General features: G+C 44.2%; 1 protein-coding gene across 15 annotated transcripts in view; it reads right to left on the bottom strand.

Annotated features, from left to right (window-relative positions):
• Plekha7 (pleckstrin homology domain containing A7) overlaps positions 1–24,742 on the bottom strand; it is a 209,153-nt gene that overhangs the window by 31,702 nt on the left and 152,709 nt on the right. For all 15 annotated transcript variants that reach the window (XR_013437740.1, XM_078046416.1, XM_078046410.1 and 12 more), the window contains 4 exons: positions 14,861–15,328; positions 7,214–7,736; positions 6,618–6,704; positions 3,436–3,489 (listed from right to left, as the gene is read on the bottom strand). Coding sequence is in view for 14 of the 15 variants with exons in the window: in XM_078046416.1 (XP_077902542.1) it covers positions 3,436–3,489; positions 6,618–6,704; positions 7,214–7,736; positions 14,861–15,328 (1,132 nt within the window). In the remaining variant the exon portion in view is untranslated. The remainder of the gene's footprint in view (positions 1–3,435; positions 3,490–6,617; positions 6,705–7,213; positions 7,737–14,860; positions 15,329–24,742) is intronic.

Here is a 24,742-nt window from a genome sequence, read left to right as displayed (position 1 = left end):
TTAAGTCCAGAAGTTATAGACCAGCCTGGGCAATATATTGAGACCCCTCAAATAAATAAATAACAAACTAAAAATAAATTGAAAATAAACCAATTCAAGCTGTCAATAACTATGGGTCCCCCACACCACCCACTCTTTTAAGCCAGTTAGGGTAGAAGGTTCTGAATAGCAGAACTTACATGCCAGAAATACAAGTCAAAGAAGACAACTCTGGGGTGGCAAAGTATATTGTATATGAAAAAAAGAATGCAGGGGTGAAGTCATTTCCAGCCATGTAGCTTTGCAGAAATTACTTAACTTCTCTGAGACGTGGGTTCCTGGTTAGTAAGATAGAGATATTAGTTTCTATGGCTCAAGGTTAGTGAGAGGATTAAACGACATAAGTGGACATTAAGTCCCCAAACCCTGGGCCAGGCAGGGACAGCTGTCTGATCAATGTGGAGTCCTGTTCACCCTGGCACAACCAAGTAAAATGCTGAGAAGTAAACACTCTCTAAGCACACAATAGTATAGAGTGTCTTCAAAGAGCCCCTGGAACATTGCTTCTGGATATAGGAATTGGTATGTTCCTTTTTTGTTGTTGTTTTGTGATACTGGGGATAGAACCCAGGGCACTCTATTACTAAACCAAATCTCTAACCCTTTTGATTTTTTTTTTCCTGGAGAAAGGATCTTGCTAAGTTGCCCAGATCAGCCTTGTGATCCTCCTGCTTCAGCCTTCCAAGCCACTGGTATTACAGGCACACACCATGGTCCTGGTGGTATATTCCCCTGTGACTTAGCAGATTGGTTGGGTTTTGAACACTTGAAACCAAAAGCATCCCACTTAAAATACCTAGCAATAGTTCTTCAGGCTCTAAACCCTTCTCCCCTGATTCAGTCTTCCCTTTGTCTGGATCCTGAAGTGGGACATTCAGGCGGGGGTAGCCTTTCTGGCAGTCACAGCAGACTGATGATACATACACACAGTGCAAAGGCCAGGACTTCTCCTCACAAGTGTTGCTGGTGAGCCCAGTCTACTCTACTGTAGAAACACAGTAGTAGAAGCAATCTTTAAGAGAGGCCAGGTGGTGTGGAGATTAAAAGTACAGGTTTGAGAGAGCTATACCCAAATACCATCTGCCCCTCCCCATAACTGCTGTGGAGCTCTGGAAAAGTCATTTACCACCTCTGAGCCTCAGTCATTTAAAAGATGATACCACTACCTCTCATATAGGGCTACTGTGAGGTTTAAATAATTCAATTGAAGTCAAACGCAGTAACTGGCACACAAAACACCCTCTACTGTTATTAAGCTTTTTTTTGGAGTCAGGACACACAGGTACTCCTAGTTCTGCTGTGTTATCCCACGCCTCAATTTCTCCTTCTCTAATCTCTCATAGCTCAAATTTTATGAAGCTGAATAAAACAAACTCGAGGTGTAGCTTCACTCCAGGACCACCTCTGAGTGTCTGCTATTACATTCAAACAGGAATTAGGAGACAGGTAATTCCTATAGCCATTGCTCAGGCACTGTTTGGAGTTGCACTGTGCACCAGGCGCAGTTTTGTGTATGCCTGTGCAGCTGCTGAGCCAAGACTCTCCCACATGCCCAGTCCGTTGTAGAGACTCCATAGGTACTTCTGGACTGACTCCTTGGTCACAGGGTAGGGGCAAGAAGAATCTAGCAGGTGGCTATAATTGGTTATCAGAGAGACCAAGGAATGGGGATATGGTACTGAACAGAGCAGAGGGATATGGGGGCTGGTGAACCTCTCTCCATGGACCTCATGAGAAGGACCCTGCCTTCCTAACAATGCAGGATGATGAGCTGGTCTGCCACATTCAGACCACACAGTCACATTTGAGCACTCTGAATCCTGAGGTACAACCTTATTTAAGTCCCTTAAGCTCTGTGTGATCTGATTGTCATGTAAGCTGAAAAGATGTCCTGATCTTGGAGGCTGGTTGTGTAGCTCAGTGGTAAAAAGCTTACCAAGTATGCTCAAGACCCTGTGGTTCAATCCCTATCACAGCAAAAAAAAAAAAAAGAAAGAAAGAAAGAAAGGAAAGAAGGGAGAGAGGGAGGGAGAGAGGGAGGGAGAGAGGGAGGAGAGGAGGAGGAAGGAAGGAAGGAAGGAAGGAAGGAAGGAAGGAAGGAAGGAAGGAAGGAAGGAAGGAAGGAAGGAAGGAAGGAAGGAAGATGTCGTGATCTGGAGAGTAATCTCCTACTTTTCCTCATGACCTCAACCAGGTTTGACTTTGTGCTAACCTTCCTTCTTAAGGACCAGGATAAAACTAGGACCCTGCCTTGGCCTCCACTTCATGGCCCTTGCAACTTCACTATATTTGGGGTCCCCTTGGCTCCTGTTGTTCCCTTTCCTTTAATCTCAACCAACTCCAACCCCTGGCTCTTCAATGTTCCACACATCTGCCACCTTCTCCAAAAAGTCTTCCTATAAGTCCACAGTACTTTTCACAACTTCAGCTGAGAAGGGATCCAAACAGATCTTTATACAGTCATTGTACAAAAGTCTGTTATTTGGAGATTATTTTCTTTTCCCAGACGGTTTAAAAATTTGAGATCAGAAAGGTCCTAATGGTACTTAAGCATGAGACCCCACCCCTATTTGCCTTCTTGGGGCCTACCATTCATGCCCCTGCTCTGCAAGGCTGGATGGAGACCCCCATGTTAAAACATCTCAAGCCAGGTACGCTTGGGGACCATGGGAGGCACAGCCCCATGGCAGTTGCCTGGGTGTCTCACAAGCTCCTCACCCACCCTTGGTTGATTAAAGGTCACATTCCTTCGGTCTTTTCATGGCTCAGGCCTAAGGAGTGCTGCTCACAGTGGGGGCTTTCAGAGAGCTGTGGGGAGAAACAAAAGCAGCTCTCTTTCAGGAGCCTTCACCAGTTCTCTGTGCTGTGCAGGCTGAGTCAATGCCTGGAGCTTTACCACCTACAGGGGGTGGGGGTGGGGGTGGGGGTGGGGTGGTTATTGGTAAGCCCTGAAATCACATAATTCCATGTGCAACTTGCTCCATAGCAACAAAACCAAATAATGCACCAAGCCACTTGTGGCTAAAATACATATCAGTGGCACCCCAGGACCAAACACAAACCCCTGCCCCTACCAGAGGCTCTAAAAAAAGTGAATGGTTATTTTAGGGGGAACTTTGGTTCTGACCAAGGGGAGAAAAGATCAAGATCTTGGGCCCTCATTATGTAAGCCAGATCCCTTATAGCAGAATAAAAAAAAAAAAAAAAAAAAAAACTGTGGAGAGCCAGAGTTTGAGGCTGTAAGAAATGAATTTTTTCTGATTCATAGAGATTTCTTCATTTGGGATCCAGATTTGATAAGACTACATGGCCTTTGGCTTTGCGCTCAGCTCCAAGGAAGTGACACTGTCAGAAAGGTGAGTGTCAGAGGAAGGCAGGATCCCTGATGCCACTTACCTTTAGATCCAGGTACTCCAAGTCTTTCTTCAGCTGGAGGTAGGTATCATCAGCCTTCACAGGAAACACAGGGAGGGAAAAAAGAAAACCAAACAGTATGAACACCAAGACTTTTCATAACTAGGGGCTTCACAAGTGAATCATTTACATTACACAGCTTTGGAAACAAGAGGCCACGGCAGACCAACACATCCAGGGCCACGGAGGAAGCACAAAGGTCTTGCTATATAGCTCACAGAGCTCTTTTGGCACAGTGGAGACTGCAGGTCACTGTGGGCAAAGCCAGCTTGCCCCCCCCCCCAATCCCACTCTGCAGCATAACATTCTGGTAGAAAGGCTCCTACCAGAGGACTAGGGCAGCAGAGCAGTTGAAGCAGATGCTGGGCAGAATGAGGGGGAGTCTACCTGGAAGAGCACATGCTATACCTGAACTAGGGTTACATCAGTTTCGATTCTTTTTTTTTTTTTTTAGCTGTAGATGGATACAATACCTTTATTTAATTCATTTATTTTGATGTGGTGCTGAGGAATGAACCCAGTGCCTCACATGTGCTAGGAAAGCACTCTACCACTGCGTTCCAACCCTAGTCATCAAACCTTTGGACTGGGCCACTTTACATGCATGAAGTAAAATGACTCTGACTGGCATGAATGAATTCCTAGAAGAGTCAGGAAGATGACTTGGGTAATTCAGGAGGTCCCAATATGATGGTGGTTTCCAGAATAATAAGCATTGGCAGCCAGTGGAAGTTTCCTGAAGTCTTGCTCTTTTTACTCAGCATGAAGCCAATGTGGCCATGTCAAGAGTTAGAGGAAGAAGTCCCAGGATCAGACCTATCTGCTTGTGGCATCTCCTATTATCTGTTGAGCTCTTTGGTGTAATTACCAGAAACAGTGAAAATAAGCAAAAGCTTCTTTGATTCCTTAGAACTCATGCTCTCTTGTGAAACCAACAGTGAGACTAAGAGGCTGAGAGAGCTTAAGAATGGTCCAGGTGCCACATTTTTAGAAACTAAGAGAGGGTCTCCCAGTTAAACAAGCCAGGGCTGTGGAAGGTGGGATCATGCACAGCTCTGACATGAAACAATCACATTAGAAGTTCAGGTGGTGCTTTTAAACATGGGAAGAACTGAAGGACCACTGTCTAGGAAGCTTGTGGCTTGCAAGGTCTTATTTATGTCTTTACATTGCCCCTTTTCCATTCCTACTTTGCCAATCAGCCTAGTCCCTACTACTTTCCACAGGAGTAGAAAAGACAGAGCTGGAGAATGTTATTAAAAATCACCCAAACCACAATTTATGGTTTTTGTATATGTCCCTTTACAATCGTTTTTCATTTTCTTTTCCTTTTTTTTTTTCCCCTTCAGTACTGGGGATTGAGTCCAGAGCCTTATGTATGCTAGGCAAGTGCTGTACCACTGAGTTATGTCCCCAGACCTTCTTTAAAATTTTATTTTGGACAGGGTCTCCTTAAGTTGCCCAGTCTGTCCTTGAACTTGCCATCCTCCTGCCTTAGCCTCTCAAGCAGTTGGGGTTACAGGAATGTACCACCACAAAGCTCTTACATTCATTTTTCTAAATATATTCCTGAGTCTCTTAGTTCTTGCTAAAACAGGACAGGGAAGGAAGGTGACAGTTCCATCACCCTCATCTATCCCATCTACTTCTACTCAAGAGGCTGAACCTATCCCTACTTGAGGACAACTCAGGGGAGGAATCTGTTTCTTCGAGCTGCTCAAGATGCTTGGGAGAGCAACTCTCTGGCCAGTCCTCAAAGAGACTGACTGCAAAGCCTAATGTCCTGGACACTGTTTAGAACACTGCAACAGATAGGTTTTGCAAGGAATCCTGGATAAGTCCCCTCCCCTTCTGGATCTACTTGCTTTGTGTGTGTGTGATAAAAATTTCATCCCACCTAAGCTCTCCCATGGTACTGCAAAGCTCAACAGGATGAAATGTGAGATGCTTTGCAAGTCAGCAGGGCATTGTCCAGAAAAGAGAAGGCCCCTGTATTCTCCCTCCAGGCTGACCCTCATGTGTCTTTCAGCATCCCAAGGAGTGCCCAAAGTGGCAACAAGGCTGACAGCTGGCATAGCCCTTCAGACACAACCACACACCAGCTTCACAGTCACTATGTACGGCTTGCGAAGCCACGCTTCAGGTTTCTCACATGACATGCAGACCCCTCCCCAATGCCAGAGGGCAGGCTCCACCACTGGTGCAGCATCTGGTGGTGGCACCCAGAAGCAAACAGGCAGGGAATAAGGGAGAGAGCCAGACAGAAAAGACAGACCAGAGCACAGCACAGGGGATCATGGGCCAGCATGTCACACCCCGGCCCTGGGAGAAGCCACCAGCGCTGACCTGGCAGGTGGGAAAGGTCAGGTAGCGCTGCAGTAACTGGCCAACAGCGAAATCTCGCACACTGGCCAACTTGGCCTGGTGACGCCGCAACCGGGTGAGAAGCAGTGAGAGCTCCTCCAGCTGCAGGTGTGTAGACACATCAGGAAGAAATTAGCCACCGCAGGGGCACGCCACTTTAATTACACTCTTCGCCCCGGTGCCGGGATAGCACTGATGCTACACCACTAGGTAATGATTGCATTAATTTTGTCATTAGGACAAATAAAGGCAGTGGTAGCAAAGAGCTACAGGAAGTTGTTTTCTCAGGAAAGCTGCAACCAACAGTGCAACCTCACCCAGACTTGAAGTTGGTTTAAAAAAAAAAAAAAAAAACTTTTTGTTTTTTGTGGTGCTGGGAATTGAACCCAGGACTTCCTGCACGTTGGCAACCATTCTACTACTAAGCTACACTCCCAGCCCCCAGACTCAAACTTTGAAGGAAGAGTTAATTAATCATTGTAAAGACCAGGGAAAAAAGGAGAGAAGCTACTAGGAGAGAGCAAGTGGCAGGAATATGCTTTTGACAAAATTCTATTCAAAAGAGAAGCCGAGTCCAGCATTCCCTTGGACTTCCCCTTAAGTTCGTCTTTGAAGGGCCAGCTGCATGATGCCAAGCAAGTCACCGGTTTCCTTTGAGCCCGAGTTTCTTCATCTCTAAACAGGGGTTAAAGCTGCCTGATAGACTGCATGACCCAGGGAGGAGGAAAACCCCCAGTAGATAAGTCCTCACAGGCTGTATTCTATCATACATCTGGAGGAGGAGATGAGGGGTTGCTTACCGATTTTCCATGTAAACTGGGAGCACTGACAGTGTGGGTCATGTAACCCATTGAGGGCATGGAGCGTCGGTCCACATGAGAAGAGTTCTGCAGGTGGGGAATCAAAAAGTCACAGTGAGGCAAGGAAAGAAGGCCTTGGGCACTCTCTCCCAGGTCAGCCTACCACATGCCACTTCACCTCTTTGAGTTCCAGATTCCTGACTGTAAAATAGGAATACATATCTTCCTCAAAGGGTACAGCACAGAAAACTGTGAAAGCCCCTTGGAGAGTTAAAAGTTATGTTGGGCTGTAAATAACTGAACTGATTGAGCACAGACATCTTTTCCTGAGCAGCAGACTGTGTGACCTGTGCAAGTTATTTTCTCTTCAATGTCTCTGAGTTCTCATCTGTGGAATGGACCCATCACAGCACCTACTTCAAAGGGTTTTGGTAAGAATTAAAATAAAACTTCTAGAACTACACTTGCTTCCAAAAGTACTGCATAAAGTTAGCTGTTATTAGTTCCACTAGCTCAAATCTGTACTCAAGCCAGGTGAGGTTCTTGACACCCAAAGGCCAGACCCCAGGCACATGACAGAGGTTTTCAAGCCTCACCTTGATGGTATGGCCGCGTGTTTTTTTGGGAGAAGCCCCTAGTGAGATGTCCACACTCCTCCTCTGGTCCGGTGGCTTCACAGTAACCCTTTCTGCTGGCGTGTGTGGCCGCCGAGGTGGGAAGACCCTTGGAGGTCCGGGGGGAGGGATATCAGAGGGAGATGGAGGCACAGAGATGGAGCGGGGCACTTCCAGCATGCTCCTGCTCCGGCCCTGGTCAGAGAACTCCAGGGAGCCAGCACAGATGGGTGCTGTGGGGCTACCATGCCGGAACTGCTGGCGCTGCTGCCACTCATACAGCTGCCACACGGTGCCATCCCGGTGTGCCCGGCGTTCCTCACTGGACATCTTCAGGTGACTGGCTCGATCTTGTGCGTATTTGTAGTCACTTGGCAGGTTCCGGGGAGGGGGTGAAGAGCCCCCTGAGGGGTGTCGGGCACTCTTGGGCAGAGTCTGATAGTTTTCTGGGAAGGACAGTGGTTGGCTAGGACCCTGGCGAGGAAGTGTCTGGTCTGAGGGAAGGCTGAGGAGAAAGGGAAGGACAGGTCAGGCCACCAAGCAAGGAAACAGAGTTCAGTATATCCACAAAACCAGGCATGTTGGGGAGTCCTATAAGAACCCAAAATAATGATAAAGCAGACACCCAGGACTCCAGGCTCCAACTACTTTTGTAGAAGACTCCAAAAGTAGTTTTGTCTGCCAGCTCCCTACCATCTGCCCCATGTTCCTGTCTTCCAGTGTAGTGTGATTGAGTGGCCTAATCCTTCTGTCCCTCTTGCCAGCAGCACACATGGGTGTGCTCATGTCTAGAAAAGGCTTTTTGTACATCTGGGTTCCTGAGACTTTCCCTCTGCCTGGGATCCTAGGACCAAGTTCTGGAGACTCTTAAAGGAAGTGGCTACCATAGTTCCTCCCTTTTCCTACTATTCTAGTCTAGATACTGATTAATGATCTCACCCAGATTACTGGACGACCTTCCTAAATCATTCCTAACCTGAACAGTCACCTGCTCTGATCCAATCACTCCCATACTCCAAACTTCCCCATAGATTTATGAAATCAAATCTAAATTCCTGCACCTGGCCTCAATGCATCCTGCAGCCCTAGTGTTTTCTTTCTCCTCCTCCTACCAGGGCTAGGACTCAGCTGGGGCAAGCCAGATGCCTAGGGCTCAAACCTTAAGGAGGCACTCTCTGTCAGGCACAGCCCCACACCTGCTGGAGCCTGAAAATGAGCTTCACCCTGGTCCCAGCCCACTGCTGTCCACACCCGATCAACTTCTCACAGGGAAAAAAGCAGGTAGTAGCCAAGCACTTCCATTCACTGGCTATGCAACTCTAGGTGTCTTTCTGACTGCTAGGTCTTAGTCTCACTACCTATAGTGTGAGACAGCATTACCTGCCTCATACAGCTATTCTGATGAGTAAATGAGAACCTAAAGGAATATGGCATTCTCTGACAAGATCTTCCACCAGTGTGCACCACCTTCCCCCCTCTTTATTCTCATAACACTCTTCTTCCCTCCCCAATCTGTATAGGTTCTCCTCCTACTATTTACTCAAAGCTTATTCTCCAGGACAGTGGCCCATGCCTTTCTGATGGGGGCCTTCACAATGCTGTAGCCTTCAACATTCCTCCTTTGTTTAACTTCGTTATCACACTGTCTATACTGTTTCCAAGGTCCTTTGTGGATGTGACCTTTTCATACATGCAAGAAGTATCTTCCCCAGCCAAGATGAAAATTCTTGAAGGAAAAGAACTGTGTCTCATACCCTGTGGTATATTCCACAGTCTGGGGGAACTCCTGACACATATAACTAGTCCTTCAATAAGTGCTTCAAGATCTGGATATGACTTTGAAAACCACTAAGAACTTAGTCATCTTATTTTCTAAGAAGGATGAAAAACTCAGTAAGGGACAAATTATGGAGCTTTATTAAGCCTTAAAGTCTAACCTGTAAGTATGATTGTAAAAAGAGATCAGGTTTGGAGTCATGCCTGAGTTCAATACCCGATCCTGTTTTTATCAATTTTATCTAACAGACTTTGATATAGTACCACCATGTGCCAGACACAGTTCTATGCCAATGCTACTCAAAGTGTGGTCCACAGACCAGCAGCATCAGCACCATGTGGGTACTTGTTAAAAATGTATGTTAGTGAAATAAATCAGGAAAAGAATGATAGATTCTGTATGATCTAACTTATATGTAAAATATTAAAATGTGGAAGTCAAAGAAGCAAACAGCAGAACTGTGGTTTCTAGAGATTGGAAATAGGAGGATAGTGAGAGGGAGATGTTGGTCAAAGGGGACAAAATTTCAGTTAGACAGGAAGAACAAAAATTAGAGTTCTGTGGAATAATGTGGTGACTATAGCACATTTCAAAATTGTTCAAAGCTCAAAGTATTTTCAACACTAAAAAATAATAGATGAGGTGACATATTAATTTACTTAATTTAACCATTCTACAATATACATATATAAAATATTACATGTATCTAACATATATATATATATTATATAATTATGACTTTTTAATTAAAAATAAAATTTTAAAGTGCAGGTTATCAGTTCCACCACAGACCTACAAATCAGGAGCTCTGGGGCAGAGGCTGGTCATCTCTTTTAACAGCCCCCCCCCCCCCCGCCAGGGTGATTCTGACTCTCCCTGAAGTTTGAGAAGTGCTCTTCTAATTGTCTTAACCTCAGTTCATTTAATCATTTCTAGTTACCTGAACTCAGGCAATGTCATTTCTGTCCTCTGAATCTCATTTTCCTCAGTATAAAAAGGGGATAATAAGAACCACTTAATAGATTGTTGTGAGGATTAGCAATACATATCATTCAAATAGTTTTTTTTTAAATCCCCTTTAATGGTTACTTTGCAGGTTGCAGAAGGATATTTTAAGATATCTTCAACCCAGACCTGACCTGTGCACCAAGTGTGTTTGCTTGCCACTAGGTGGCAGGGTTAGCTTTTGATTTCTCAAATTTAGATAGGAATGTTTTCTCTGAGGTAGGCAGCACCTGCCTGCATCTGACGGAGGTGGTGGTGGGGGCAAAAACCAGGCTGAGGGCTTCCCCTGGGAAGAGCAAGACTTTAGCAGCCATTGTTCATTCTGCCTAAAGAAAACGTTAAGCACGCAAAGCATGTCTCAGCTGTACTCCCACCCTCAACCCTTCTAGTCTGGTTCTGCAGCTCACACTCTGTGCCTTCCTATAGCATCTGGAAGGTCTTAGCCCCTACACCAGGAAGTTCCCCAGACCAGACCTGTCCTCTTGCATGTGATCTGCTCAGAAGCCCACTCTGGGAGCCTGTCTGCTGTACCTGGATAATCAGAGACCCCTACTGGGCAGCGCCCCAGGCCCTGAGCTCATCCTACAGCCTGTACCCTCCATTTACATAATGTCTACCACTTGAGGGTGACCCCAAGATATAAGTACAATGGTAGGCTCTGACTTTACCAGAGTAAAAGACATGGGAGATAGCCAGAAGATGAGATAAAGACCCCCAGGAAGAGGTGGGAGCTCCCAAAGCAGCTCTGCCCTGACAGCAGATCTATTTGCTGGCCCCCACCCCAGTCTTACCCCCCCAAAATGAGATTCAAAGTCTTTTGTCCTCATACCCTGATCTGTAGCTATGGGGTCTCCCCATCCCAAAAGGCACTAAGCAGGATATTCCAATAAACCCACAACAAATGTGTGTGAAATATTTCAAAGTGTGAAACCATTTTTTGTAACCAATTATTTATGCAGCAGAAATTCCTTCCACATCAATCATGCAGGACTTCCTACTGTTCCTTATAGCAGTGTTTGAGTCCCCTTCCCAGTCTCCATCTCTGCCTTTTTATTTTACAAGGATGCTTTACTTTAAACTATGCAGTGGGGGAGGGGGTATAAGGCTAGAATTTCAAAACAAGCTCTTAGAATGTACTAATACACTAAGCTATGACAGTCTGATTCCTATAAACCATATTGTAAAGCAGTTTAATGATGTGAAATATAATATATATCTCCAAGTACCAAAAGAACAGTTAGGAATAATTCCCTGTGTGGTCTAAAGTCATGAATACAGGATCACAATGCAATCCAAATACCTTAACGTGCTCAGTCTAATGATAATGAGATTAGCACAGTCTTAATTATACACAAAGCAGAGATATCCATCTTCTATATTTTCCAGTAGAAAATGGTGGAGGTTCCTTATTAAGCGGCCAGATCTATTTATCACATAATGTTAGAAATTATAAATATATCTTTAAGAAAAAAAAATATCTGGGAATGCAAGATATAGACCTTTCAAGAAACAAGTGAAATATCAGTGATCTAAGCAGACTCAGAGATTGACAGCACTTTCTTCCCTGTACTCCGTCTTCGATTACTCTTATTCTCTTTTCAGCCCATTGAGATCTGCTTCCACTGCTAGACTGAAATTCCTTTGTATGTCAACAATCTCCAAAGCCTATGAACAATGTTCTCCACAGACCTAATGTCCCCTGCTCCTTAGATAAGAATGGCTCAAATGCCAACTTCACATTCTAAGAAAGTCCAGTGACCTTCCCAGCCACCTCTCCTCTCCTTATCGACTTATCCTTCAGCTTCCTGATGCTTACCCCTGTTCCCTAATACAGGTCATTTGTAGCAGAGCTTGTGAATTGCCAGAAATAGTTATGCTGTGACATTTCACAATTAACAACTTTAAATTGCCAGTCACCCCTTTTTTGAAAGTCCTTTCACCACAAAAGAGTTCTCAGTGTCATCTCATTGGCTTCTTCCCCTCCTATGACTTTGTTTCCTGACCTACCTTTGAAATTCTCTATTAAGGACAGCAATACAGCTCTGTCCATTTAAAGACCACCCAGAAACTCATAGGAAAAAAAAACCTGTAGTCATGAGCAAAAGACCAATAGAGACCCTGAAGTTCCAGACTTTTCTTTAGGGGCACCCACCTTGGAAGGTACCACAGCTAGGGAGAAGTCCTCATTCACAGCACCCTGCACTGCTGACCAAACTCCTTCCTATGGACACTGTCTCCACAGAACACTCCAGTTATCCTCCTTCATCTCCTGCTTCATTCTTTTTTCTTTGGGCGGGGGGACCAGGGATTGAACTCAGGAGCATTTGACCACTCCCCATCAAACTCACTTCTCTGGCCTACACCTGAGCCACATGTCCAGCCCTTTTTTTGTATATTTAGAGACAGGTTCTTGCTGAGTTGCTTAATTTCTCACTTTTGTTGAGGCTGGCTTTGAATTCACAATCCTTCTGCCTCGGTCTTCCAAGCAGCTGGGATTACATATGTGCGCCACCACACCCAGCTCTCAGTTCCCTTTAAGGAGACTGTTTTTGCCTAGGCGTTGGCCTGGGGATTCCCAGGGTTCTGTCTTTGGCTCTCTGCTATAGCTCACTCTGAGCTAGGAATTATCATCCCTGTCTGCATGTGAGAATTATCGACGGAGGAAGAATAGGAAAGCATGTGCTTTTTAAAAATCCTGATGCTCAGGCTGTAACCCAGGCCAATGAAAGCAGATTTCTGGGCATGGAAATGAGGCCTCCATCAGTGTTGAACCTCTCAAGTTAGGCTTGTTTAGCCAAGCAACAGTTTCTTAACTGTGGCCATATACTGGTGGGATCACCAGGAAAGCTCTTAAAACATACAATGCCTTGACTTTACCCCAGATCAATTAAAGCTCATGATCAAATTGTAAGGCCAGGATTAAGAATCATGGCTCTAAGCATTCTACCTTGGGTAAGTAACTACTGCCAGAGCCATCAGTTATCACCTCCAGAGCAATGACCACTAATCTCTCTACTGACTATACTCACATTCCTTATAACCTACTGGTCATTTTCTCCTGGACATGCCACATATACAGTACTCACAAGCTCACTTCCCTGGGCTGTGCATACACCTGGCTCAAGGCACCACATCTACCTATAAACCTGAACACCAAGTCCAGTTCCACCTGCAGTCCTCTCCACTGACATTCCAAAAGGGAAATCCTGATTTTCTCCAAACCTATTCTTTGCTTAGCCGTTCTCGTTTCAGCAACTACTTACTCAAGTCAAAATCTAAGGATCATCCTCATTCCTCTTTTCCCTTCAACCTGCACATCCAATGCATTGACAAACTTCATGATTTCCATCTTCAAAAATACCTCAAATCTGTTTATTTCTATTTCCATCATTACCAACCTGGACTATTGCAATAGCTTCCTCCTAGACTCTTATTTTCTTTGAAAAATATTAATCAGATCACATCACTTACCTGCTTAAAGACTTCCAGTGATTTCCCATTGTTTTTTCAAATAAAATTCAAATGCCTTACCTTGGAAAATGAGGACCCCCATATGATACCACCCCTGCCAATTTTCTAACCTCTCTCAGCAGTGGGTCATCTTATACTCACTGCCTGGGTAGGGCTCACCTTCCCCAGCACCAAGAAGAGCAGCTTCACTCCCCTGCCTGGGGCAGTAGCTTTCTATTTTCAATAAGACACAAAGTTGAAAGGGGAGGGGGAAAAAAAAATAATTGACACCTGGTCATTCCAAGGTGGGAGTGGGAAGGTATCTTAGTTACCAAATAAAAGGCCTTCCCTGGTTTGTTGCCCAGCTATGTCTCTCAATCACTTAAAGGGATTCCATTGTGATTTTTCTATGTCCATCCTCACAATAACCCAGCTAGACCAGATTAAGGGAGGGTCACAGCAATCCATGCATACAGCTCCACACATCTGAAAACAGGCCCAAACTGTTCCCTGAGGAGTACTACAGTCTGCAGAGCCACAGGCAGACAGTCTGGGTCTCATCAACATTTTAGAATATGTCATCAGGCCTGTGGCACACTGAGCTCTGGTACATCTACCATTGCCTCTCCAGACCCTGGAAGGCTTTCTAAATTCACATTAGCTTTACTATCTCCTCTCCTTTCAGTGGTTTGTTTTCAGAAGGCTGAAGACAGTGAGGGAATTTGTCATGTCTTCATAATGAAGACAAAGTACAGTGGTTACTGGGGACAGCAGAGAAGCTGGGTGATCCTGGATTTTTCATGTTCATAAATGTGTCCTAATTAATTTAAAATTAGAATATGATGCAGATAGTGCTTTGCAACTAGCAAGAGATGCACCTCTTCTAAACAATTAAAGATCACTTCTTGAAGGAATGGGCTTGATAAAACCTAATGTCAACAGGGTCTGAGCACTTCTCCATGTGCCTAGAATGAAATCATGGATCTGTATTTACTTTCATTTCTACAAATATTTCTCAGGTGCAGAGAGAAAGAAGCAAAAGAGAAGATCCATTACTATCTCAAGAATGAATGGCTCAAGCATCATCAAAGAGGAGCACAGACACCTTGGTGTAACTCTGTGTGGGCTTGGGAGACTCACAGACCCAGGTGTGAACTCTGGCTTTGCCTCTAGTCTCTGTGCCCTGGGTAGGTTCCTTCACTTCTCTATGCCCCAGTTTCTCTGTCTATAAATTAGAGATATCATTCCTCCTTGCCAGGCTGTTAGAGGGATTTATGTAGATAATGGAGGTAAAGAGTTTAAGGCAGGCATTTACCCAGTGAGTGCTGAGGAAATGATAGCCATTGTTTCTACATTATTATGCCCATTATTAGCAAGATCCCGAGTCTACAACTGACCTCCTGCCATCTCCCTTCTGGGCCTTTGCCCAGGCCTCTGCCTGGGCCAGGCTGCTCTTCCTCTGGCTGTGCTTCTCTGGGTTGGCCCTTGGAGGAAAGGCCCGCTGGTACCCGCCAGTCCCGTTCTGCTCTCCTGGAGTATAGATGGGGAGCACACCATTCTTCTCTGCCCGCTGTGGCTGTGCCTGCTGGCCTCTCGGACCACTGGGTAAATCCACAAATAAGGAATCCTCCTCTGCTGGTGAATATGGGGACCTGGACTTGCTCCTGTCCCTCTTCCCCTCCAGTGGGTCCTTTTGAGAACGGTACCGCTCTTCCTCCTGCTCCCGCCTCTCAAAGCCGAAGGAATTATCATGGCCACAATGAGGACAATCTCTCGAATGTCCAGGTCCAACACGGCCACAGTCTCGACACAATTCTGTGTGGTTGGCTTGGGGCACTGCCTGCCGCTCCACCTTCTCCATGTCCCTGCAAAAAACAGCAACAAATTCAGCCAATTCCACAGCCAAAACTCCTTGATACAGACATTACACTCACTCACCTCTGGGCCTTTGCACAGACTATTCTCTCTGCTTCAAACACCTTTCATGCCCCATCCTTCATTCTTTTGGGGATCTGGCTTAAATGTTACCTCCTCCAGGAAGCCACCCCTGACACAGACCCTTAATTTAGGATGACACCTTATGCTGACCCTATTGTTCGCTAATTATACTGGGAACCAAACTCTGTGTTAGAGTTTCCTTTGGACTAGAGGCCTGATCATTGTGTATGTCCAGAACTTCTGCAAAATGACTGGTATGGAATGGCACTCTGTAAGTACTACAGGATAAAAGAACAAGTGATAATTTCATGAAATCCGTGACGTGTTCCCATCCTACTCTGTATTACTGATCCTGCCTTTCTGCTGTTTGTCCACATGGCTGTGTGGGGCAGTCCAGCTTGGAGCCCAAGATCCTGAGCCCAGGATCTCTTCTACTGGTGTCTAGCACAGACAAAAGTAAAACTGGCAACTTAATTAATACTTTTCAGATTTAGAACAGGCACCCCTCCATACAACCACTTTATCTTATCAGGGAACAGCTCAAACAGGAACCCAATAGCACTGACCTAATGATCCTGTATTAGTAGTCAGATTTTAGAGCTAAGGAAATGGAGACACAGAGGAAACCAATGATTTGGCCTAAATCATACAGGTGGAACTCAGTGACACCAGGGGTTAAACCCAGATGAACTCCAGAGCCCGTGTGCTCTAGCCTCCACTTCTACTGACTTTCCATGTGTGTGTCTGTGGTTTGCCTCCATGCAAACCCAGCAATTATGAAGGAGAAGAGAGGATGATAGCTCAGGGTATGAACTGAGACTAGAGAAGGAGCTCTGGAACACAGCAGAGGGCTCATCTCCCACTGTAAACTGCCCCTCTTCCTCCTCCTTGGGATAAGTCCTAATTAAGTCTGCATTCCCACTGGAGTCTGAGGAACATACTCTAGCCCAGATGGACTAGAAAAAGATGCTTAATGGGGCGGCAGTCCAGCTGCACTCCTTGGTAAAAAGGTTCTGGTCTTAAGCTGCTTCTCTCTCTCTCTCTCTCTCTCTCTCTCTCTCTCTCTCTCTCAATTGGCCTATAGTTTTTATTTGGGAATATTTTTTATCAGGTTTTGGCATTAAGATATTCTAGCTCTGTAGAATTTACTGGGGGAGTGTTCATTCTTTCCTATGATCTGAAATTTAAAAAAAAAATTTATTTGTTAAGATGCATCACTCAAAAATGGTCAAGCCAGTAGGGTCTCCATTTCAATCTCAGAAAATATAATGGAAATACTGCTACATTTACATCTCAACAGCCAGACCCCAGGTATCCTTGCAGCAACCTTAGAACCTCAGCTACTAACAATCAGCACAGGACAGAATCAACCCAATCTGGGAAACAAAATATTAGTATGAAGTGAAAATACACTCCCAGCACAATTTAGACATGGAGAACTGAGAAAAGCAATCATGCTTCTGTCAATGTCCTAATGCCCTTTTCCATGGATATCCTAAGACTTGTGAGAAAAAAATAATAATAATGCTCCTTAAGACCTCCCTTTATTCATCACTAGGGGTCGTCCTTCCTTCCCATCCACACCTTCATCCATTGCCCTTCTGATAACAGCATTATTTTCATTTAGGGATCCCCCCACTCCAGTCCACATAGTTTGGGCCCTGCTGTCTCTGCTACTCTTTGTCCCCCTGAGGCCTCAGAGTTTCAGTTACTGGTTCATGGCCCAACCCAGGCCAATTAGAGTTAGCCCTGGGACTTTGGCTAGAGCTACTCTTGAGAGCTGCTGCAACTATGTGGAAAGACACTGAGAATGAAGCCAACACCAAAGAAAGCAACTAGAGAGAAATAGAGTCATACTAGGCCCGAGGTCTCAGATAGAGCCACACCTAAACCAAATACATTCTCAAACTTTCTGGTTGAGAACCAATAAACTCCTCTTCTCATTAAGACTTTGGTTTTTATTGCTTATATTGGAAGGACTGTTACATTATTTTATAATGACACTCTGAAATAGTGACCTCTAAGAACCTCTCCACTGCTAATATTCAGTGGGTCTACCAGCTCCAGAAGAAAGAAAATATGAGAAATATTCAGGGACCTCTACTTCAAGAAAAATTGATTCTTACACAGGCTTAGGAAGGGGCAACTCTGATACACAAGGTGTGTATACTAAAATTAAACTTTCCTTCCTTCCTTTACTCCTCATCAGTGTAACCCACCAGCATCCATCAAGTTGGCTAACATGGCTCTTATGTTCTTTACTATTTCAGGAAACCACCCATGGAGGATGTGCTCAGGCTGCCATTGAGATGATGAAAGCTCGGCCTTCTGGGTCGAGGAAGCTTTATGACCCAGCACACCACTTTGGATTCACTTGCTCCAATATTTCCAAGTGGTTACTCCAATTGGGAAACCCAAGTAACTATCTTCTTGTTATTCATACCCCAGAGACAAACAGCACCTTGTCATTAAGAGCCAGATAGGAAATAAACATGCCACCAACATGTATGGCATTAGAACTGAAGGGAAATGAGGGCTTCTTCAGCTTCAGAACCTAAGGATTATAAGTGCAATGTCTCAGCCCAACAAATTGTATTTGCTTTCTTTACTAACCAACCACCATGGGTTTACTGAACACCTATCCATGCCTTATTGGGACAGACACCTGGGGTATAAGAAAGTAGTAGGGAAAATAGCCTCTGCCTTTAAAGCCATATGACTCTCAAGTTCAAGCCATGGTAACATTTAATAGTATTCTTATAAATACTTAACTTTACCACATGGAGTTTGTTAGTCTCCTCTAGCCTGGGAGTTTATTTTATAACAAAAATCATAGTCCTTACTGCATGTGTACGTATGAGGATACATGCTAGTAATTCCTGGAAATCAATTTTATAGGGATTATATATCCTTTTCTTCAGATTAATACCAGCACTCAATGCAAAACAAACCTTTAGAGGGTGGCTAAAAGGATGGTAGTCTGCTTGTCATCGAGCAGTTTACTTCTGGGTTATAAACAGCTCCTTATTCCCCCAGTTCCTAGGACTTACATAATATGCACCTTTGGTCCCACAATGTTCAGGTTGTGGCTGCAGGTGAGAAAGGTGCAGGTAATGTTCCATATTGCCCAACCTTCCCTGAATTAAACATTTAATATTCTAAGCTATGAGATCTAAGGCCAAAAAGAGTTTTTAGTTTCCTCCTTGCATTCTCAACAACTTAACACATAACTTCTCAAGTCAGGAGACTTATCACAAAAGAGATCTGCAATGCTCAATTCAGCACAATGGTGGGAAAGAATGAAGCACCCCTTGGCTGTCTAGGACTGTGTCATTCAGAGGACTTGGCCAGGAAGAGCACAGATGCTCAGCTAAGATGACACAAGCCTTTCCAGATGAGCTGTTGTTTCTGTGCAGGTCATCACTACCATCATGAACAAATAGATCAGTGATGGTCCAAAACCACAGAGAATTCCTGACACTCAGTGACCATTTTGTTCATATGTGTCACTTTTTAAAAACAACAACCCAGCAGGGAGTTGTGCCACACACCTGTAATCCCAGTGGTTTGGGAAGCTGAGAAGGAGGATTGCAAGTTCAAGGCCAGCCTCAGCACTTAGCAAGGCCCTAACCAACTTGGTAAAACACTGTCTCAAAATAAAAATAAAGATAAATAAAAATTTAAAAAGAGCTAGGGGTGTTGTTCAATGGCTTAGTACCCAGTACCAAAAAAGATAAAATCAGAGGGCTTAGGGCTTAGCGCCAGTCAATTGTGAATTCAAGAACAGACTCTATCACAGTTGAGCTGAGTGACCTTGGGCAAGTGACCTCTCCAATATCATGTTTCTCATCTGTGAAATGGGATAATAGGCTCTGCTTCCTTGTGAGAATTAGATAGAATATACAGAAAGATGTTGTACTATCCAACATTTATTCTTTTCTTCTTTGCCCCATTTTTTTTTTCAAAGCAACAGTATATCCAGCAAAAAACTTATATTTCCCAGTCTCCCTTAAAGCTGAGAGTGGTCATATGTAACACTGGCCCAGTCAATAAGTGTAAGCAGAAATTGTTGGGTGGGTCTTCCAGTAAAGTCCTTAAAAGAACACAGGCTTAGATAACCCTTCTCTTCTTCTTGCCTGAAATTTAAACTCTATTGGATGGCAAGGTAACAAAAATGAGGATGAAAATCACACACTAAAACTTGGGCATAAAGAACTCAGGGTTTCTGATAGCACCATGAAGCTACTGTACCAGCCTAGATACCCTACCTCCAGATTCCTGGAGAAAACTAAAACCCCATTTGATTATGCCACCTTAATTATTCCCCCAGTTCCTAGGACTTATTAGGGGTATTTCATTGTTAGTAACTAAATGTACTTCCTAACCAAGGAGAAAGGCTAAGCTTATAATAGGATGAAGCTGGGTCCGTTCATTTTCTGCACATCACAAAATACTGTGTCTGCTTAGAACAAATTCTTATTTCTCCCTGCAAATCGCAAGAACACTTATTTCTCATTGGCAATACTTATCTTACTCCTTTTCTTACCAAGAACTTGGAACTTAATAGATCTTACCAAGTAGTTGTGCACTATTATTTTGTCCTGTCTCTAAACCTTTATCTTACCAGGCAATAAATAATAGAATTTCCTGCTATCTTAATTCTAAAAATACACAGACACACCCTACATATGTCAAATGTCATTCAAAGGTTGAGGCAGGAACAGGAATGACAGCATGAAGGGGCTTGTGTCCTCCTGGCAGGCACAGCTCTTCTATTGTATTACCATTGGAGGGATTTCCACCCCAATCATCTTACCTAGATGGCCAAACTAGCAGTTAAGAACAGGGTCAGGCCACTGATGTTTTGGAGGCTTTGATCAAAGCCAGGTCAAGAGGCAGACATTCTGCCATGAGAAGCTGGCTTAGCCTGTGTTGACAGATTCTGAGTTTTGAGCACTGATCCCCAGTCTCTGAAGCAGTGTAGGCTCACAAATCAGAACCCACTCTGGACACGATCAACAGACTTGTACAAAAGGTTGAAGAGAAAAGGGCCCAAAGTATCTGGAGAGCATTCAGGAAAGCTTGCTCGCTCAAATTAGTTCCTAGTATGTGAGGAAAGCGTTGGTGGAGAGCAACCGAGACAGAAATTGGTCTCTTCTTTCTCTTGGAGTTAAACAGGTCAGTCCCCCTGGGATGGGGGAAGATATCCTGATAACTTTCATGCTCAGCCTGCTCTACCTGAATTAACAATAGAGGGCCAAACGGCTCTGGCAGCACACTCCAAAACTCTCCAGGCTGCTGCCCCCAAAGATGGAGGCTGCGAAATAAATGAAATAGCCCGACTGCCAAGCAGAGGCTGCCTCTTGCATCAGCAGAGTGGCTATTGGCAAAATCCCTTGTGAAGTTGTAAGGACTGACAAACCAGACAAAGAAAAGAGAAAAGACATTCAATGGCTGCTAGGTCTCTCCACTATATTCATTTCTGCCTGAAGAATCCTTCTCTCTTCCTTCCACCTGGGCAAGTCATACAACCTGTCTTAGCTTAGCCTCAGCCAGTCTGAAGCTCTGGAACATGCTACCTTCATTGACTTTCCACCTCTCTACAGCAGTCAGTCAAGGTATTATTATTATTTTTTTAAATGTCCAATGTTTGGTTGCTGATATATGATGTGTCCTACTGTGTACCAGGAATTTGACAGAGACCATCTCGAATCCTTACAGCAATCCTACAAAGTCAGGACTGTCAAGCCCAGAGAGGCAGAGGCACTCACATGAGTAAGCATATTACTTATGATAAATTATCTCTAATGAAGGATAGGGACAATGGCAATGGCAGCTATCACTAACTATACATGAAATGAAAACCTGAGCTAAGCACTTTATTAACTGTTCTTATCACACAAATCCACAAGGCAGGAGATGTTATTATTCTTTCATTATAGGTAATGAAAGTGAAGTTCAAAGAGGTTGACCAACTTGCCCTGAATCATACACAAGTGACATAAACAGGACTTGAATCCCACCTGAACTGACTCCAAAGCCCTGCATCAGGCTAAAAAATGTGTTTATAAAGTACTTATTCTGCTGAGGGTCCAAGGGGTTTATCCAGCCTCCAGGGTTAGCCTCAGGGGTTGCCCTGCCAAACATTACCCAAGGAGATCAGAATGTGAAGGCAAAAGATGCAATTATTCAAACAAGTACAGAGAGCCTGGTGTGTGGGGGCGCTTTCTGAATAGGCTGGTTCCCTATGCACAAATCCTAGAAGAGTGAGTGTTCAGATTGCTCCCAGTCATCCTAGGTCCTTATTTGAATGTCTTATAGGTGAAGGTTTCACAGCTATTTGTTCATTCATTCATACCTGCTTGGCCAGCCAAACATCCATGCACTTATCCATAACTGAACACTTAGTATTCTAGGCACTGATGAATGAGTTTATTATTTTCAAGTAGCTTAAAGTCTGATAGGGATGACAATGAAAAAGTAGGCCCATAACTTAAGCACAAAAGATCTATGACTAAGGAACGAAGATCTAAAGAATGTGTTGGAGTAATCCTGGTAAGGGTGAGAGGGCTGGGGTTGAAGATGAGCAAAGCCCAGAGGAATCCTGGCACCTCATGTGAGACTTCTATCTTCCTCCCAGATCTTATCACAGTCTATTTTCCCTCTTGCTCACTTTGATTCGGCTACATGCTAAGCTCATTCTTGCTTCAGGGCACTTGCACATGCCATTCCTTCTGCCAAGAATGCCTTTCCTCAAAGTTTTGCAAATTTGACTTATATCAATCTGGCCTCACCTCTATATCATCCTCTTACAGAGGACTTCCCCTGACCACCAAACAGAATGGGCTACTCCCTTTCCCTGGTCCCACCCTTCCCTATCTCATGTTTTACTGTCTTCATGCACAGATCATGATAAAAATTTTCTTGTTAATTCATCGCCTGTTTATGGCTTACTTCTCCTCACTCCTCTCCAGAATATAAGTTGCATGGGACTTCGCTTCTCTCTTTAAACACTGCCACGTTTATCAGTGTTTAACCCACACTATGCCCTCAATAAATATGTATAGATGAATGCATGAACAAGTGCACTGGGTTTCACGTTGCTGAAATTCCAATATGGCTGAGACACGGAATGAGAATGGCAAGAGGTAAACCAAATATGTTTGTAGGGACCAGGCCCATACAGCCCTGCCAAGGAAATTGGATTTTACTCCAAAGGTGACTAGATTTTAAATTTCTTTGGTCCTGAAACAGAGTTACAGTAACACCAGAAAGGCTCAGAGACTGAAAAAAATGGGAGAGTTGTTTTCTGCTATGCCCTTCTGTCTGAATCACTTGTCAGTTTTGAGAGCTGGGAAAGCAAATGGACCTCCTTGTTTAGTACTTCAGTTTAGTAGAGAGGACAAAGCACCCTTAGATAAATTGGGGATACAGATTTACAGATTTCAAGGAGGCTCTAGGGAATCAAAAATCAGAATCCAGGGTCAGATGAGTGGCAGAATATGGAAATGAAAGAGAAGCAATTATGGAAAGAGGAAGGGGAGCAGACTCTACTAGCAGGGCTCGCTGCGATCCCCTTAAAAGCATGTGGTGTGGAGTGGGGGCACTATCATGGGACTCAGAAGCCAGTGCAGAAAACGAGAAGACAAAGGTAGGAGGAGAAGCAAGGGACCCTCAGCTCTGCTCCTGAGCCACATAATTTTAACAGGAAGAGGCTGGAGGAGGCAGGAGCTGACGAGCAGGCTGGGGGTAGTGCTGCAGGGAGCCTGGACTGCCAAGCTACAACTCACATGGCAAGAGGAGGGGGACATCCTGGCAAGGGAGAGTGTGTGATTTGCTCACAGGACACTCATGATCAACATGATCTAGAGGATTAATGATGAAACTAGAAGAGTGTTTGGTGGGGAGGGATATCACCAAGCCAAACATCATAAAAGCCAGCATATCTGCTATGGAGCACATACTATATCTCTCAGGCCTCTGCTAAGTAAGCACCTTATATTTTCATTCATTTAATCCTTGTAAAGATCCTATGAACTCAGGAAAACTGATATTTTTAAAACACACATAACTTGTATAAGAGTTTATAGCTAGAAAGCAGGAGAGTTAGGATTTGAACCCAAATCTATCTGAAATCAGAGACTAAGCTTTAGGAGGAGACAAAAGAAACAGAAGAAATAGGAAGTGAGGGTGAATCAGCCAGCCAAGACAATGGTTGCTGAGGCTCCCTTTACTTCATTTACTTCATTCTAACAAGCCATTCTGGGTCCTCTGTCCATAGCCCTTACCTTTCCTTGGAAACCCATCCTCTCCTCTCAATCCCTTATAGCCGGAGCCTTTGTCCCCAGAAGTGAGACGTGCTAATCAGCCTGTGCCAATCAGCATGATGCATCCCTGGCCACAGTGGATGGTTTATAACTTATATGTACTCTCAGCCTGTCTACTCTGGATGGATCTCAGAGCTCTGGACAAGACTCTGGTTCTTTCCTGCTGACTTTAACCTTGATGGCCAAGTCTGGGGTTATTGCAGTTATCTTACCCCCATATCCTGGATGTGCTAGGGACCTTCCCGTGGAGCTCAAGACTAAATCCAACCTAGAGGTGGGCAGAGCCCAGGGCCTGAGAGAATGATTTATAATGACATTGTCTGAGCTCTGAACCCAGCTGTTCTGAAGCTGGATCTATCTTGAGCTTTTCAGTGACATGAACCAATGATTTTCCCTCTTTAAAGGTAGATTGTTCTATGCTTTCATTCACCTGTAATCATGAGTGCTATTAATACACCATCATTCACCAAGAAAGCAATACCTATATGAATGAGGACAGAAGGATCTGGGTGAGAATCACAGAGGGAGAGAACAAAAGCTACCCCTGGGGCCACCCACTTACAGAAAGTGGTTCTGCAATGCACAAGACCAGACTAGAGTAGAGGCAAGATTCAGTCTGCCTGACAGATAATTTTAACTAACCAAATGTCTGAACATCTTATTCTGGAAAAATAGAACATTTAATAAGTCTTTATTGCTTGGCTGACAATTTCTCCTCTCAAGAACTTAAGGGAAAATGTTATTATGTCTTTATTATTCTGGCTTGAAAGATAGAACAAGTTTTTTAGTTTTGTTTTTTATCCTTTTTCTTTTTTAAGAGGGAAGGAATCTTGGACAAACATGATCATGGAGTTTTAAGAGTTTATTAAAAGCAAAACAGGAATAAATTTCAAAAAGTTTAGAGAAAAGTTAGAGACAATACAATGGCCTCAGACCATAAAAGAAAAGTATCCCTTCTAAAACCAAAAGATGACAGCTAATTACATATTCTTCAGGTAAGAAGAGTAAAAAAAT

The sequence above is a fragment of the Ictidomys tridecemlineatus genome, chromosome 4 (assembly GCF_052094955.1).
Source record: "Ictidomys tridecemlineatus isolate mIctTri1 chromosome 4, mIctTri1.hap1, whole genome shotgun sequence".
In the NCBI taxonomy this organism is placed as follows: Eukaryota; Metazoa; Chordata; class Mammalia; order Rodentia; family Sciuridae; genus Ictidomys; species Ictidomys tridecemlineatus.
Note: the sequence above shows the minus strand (reverse complement) of the source record. Positions and strands in the feature narration are given on the sequence as shown.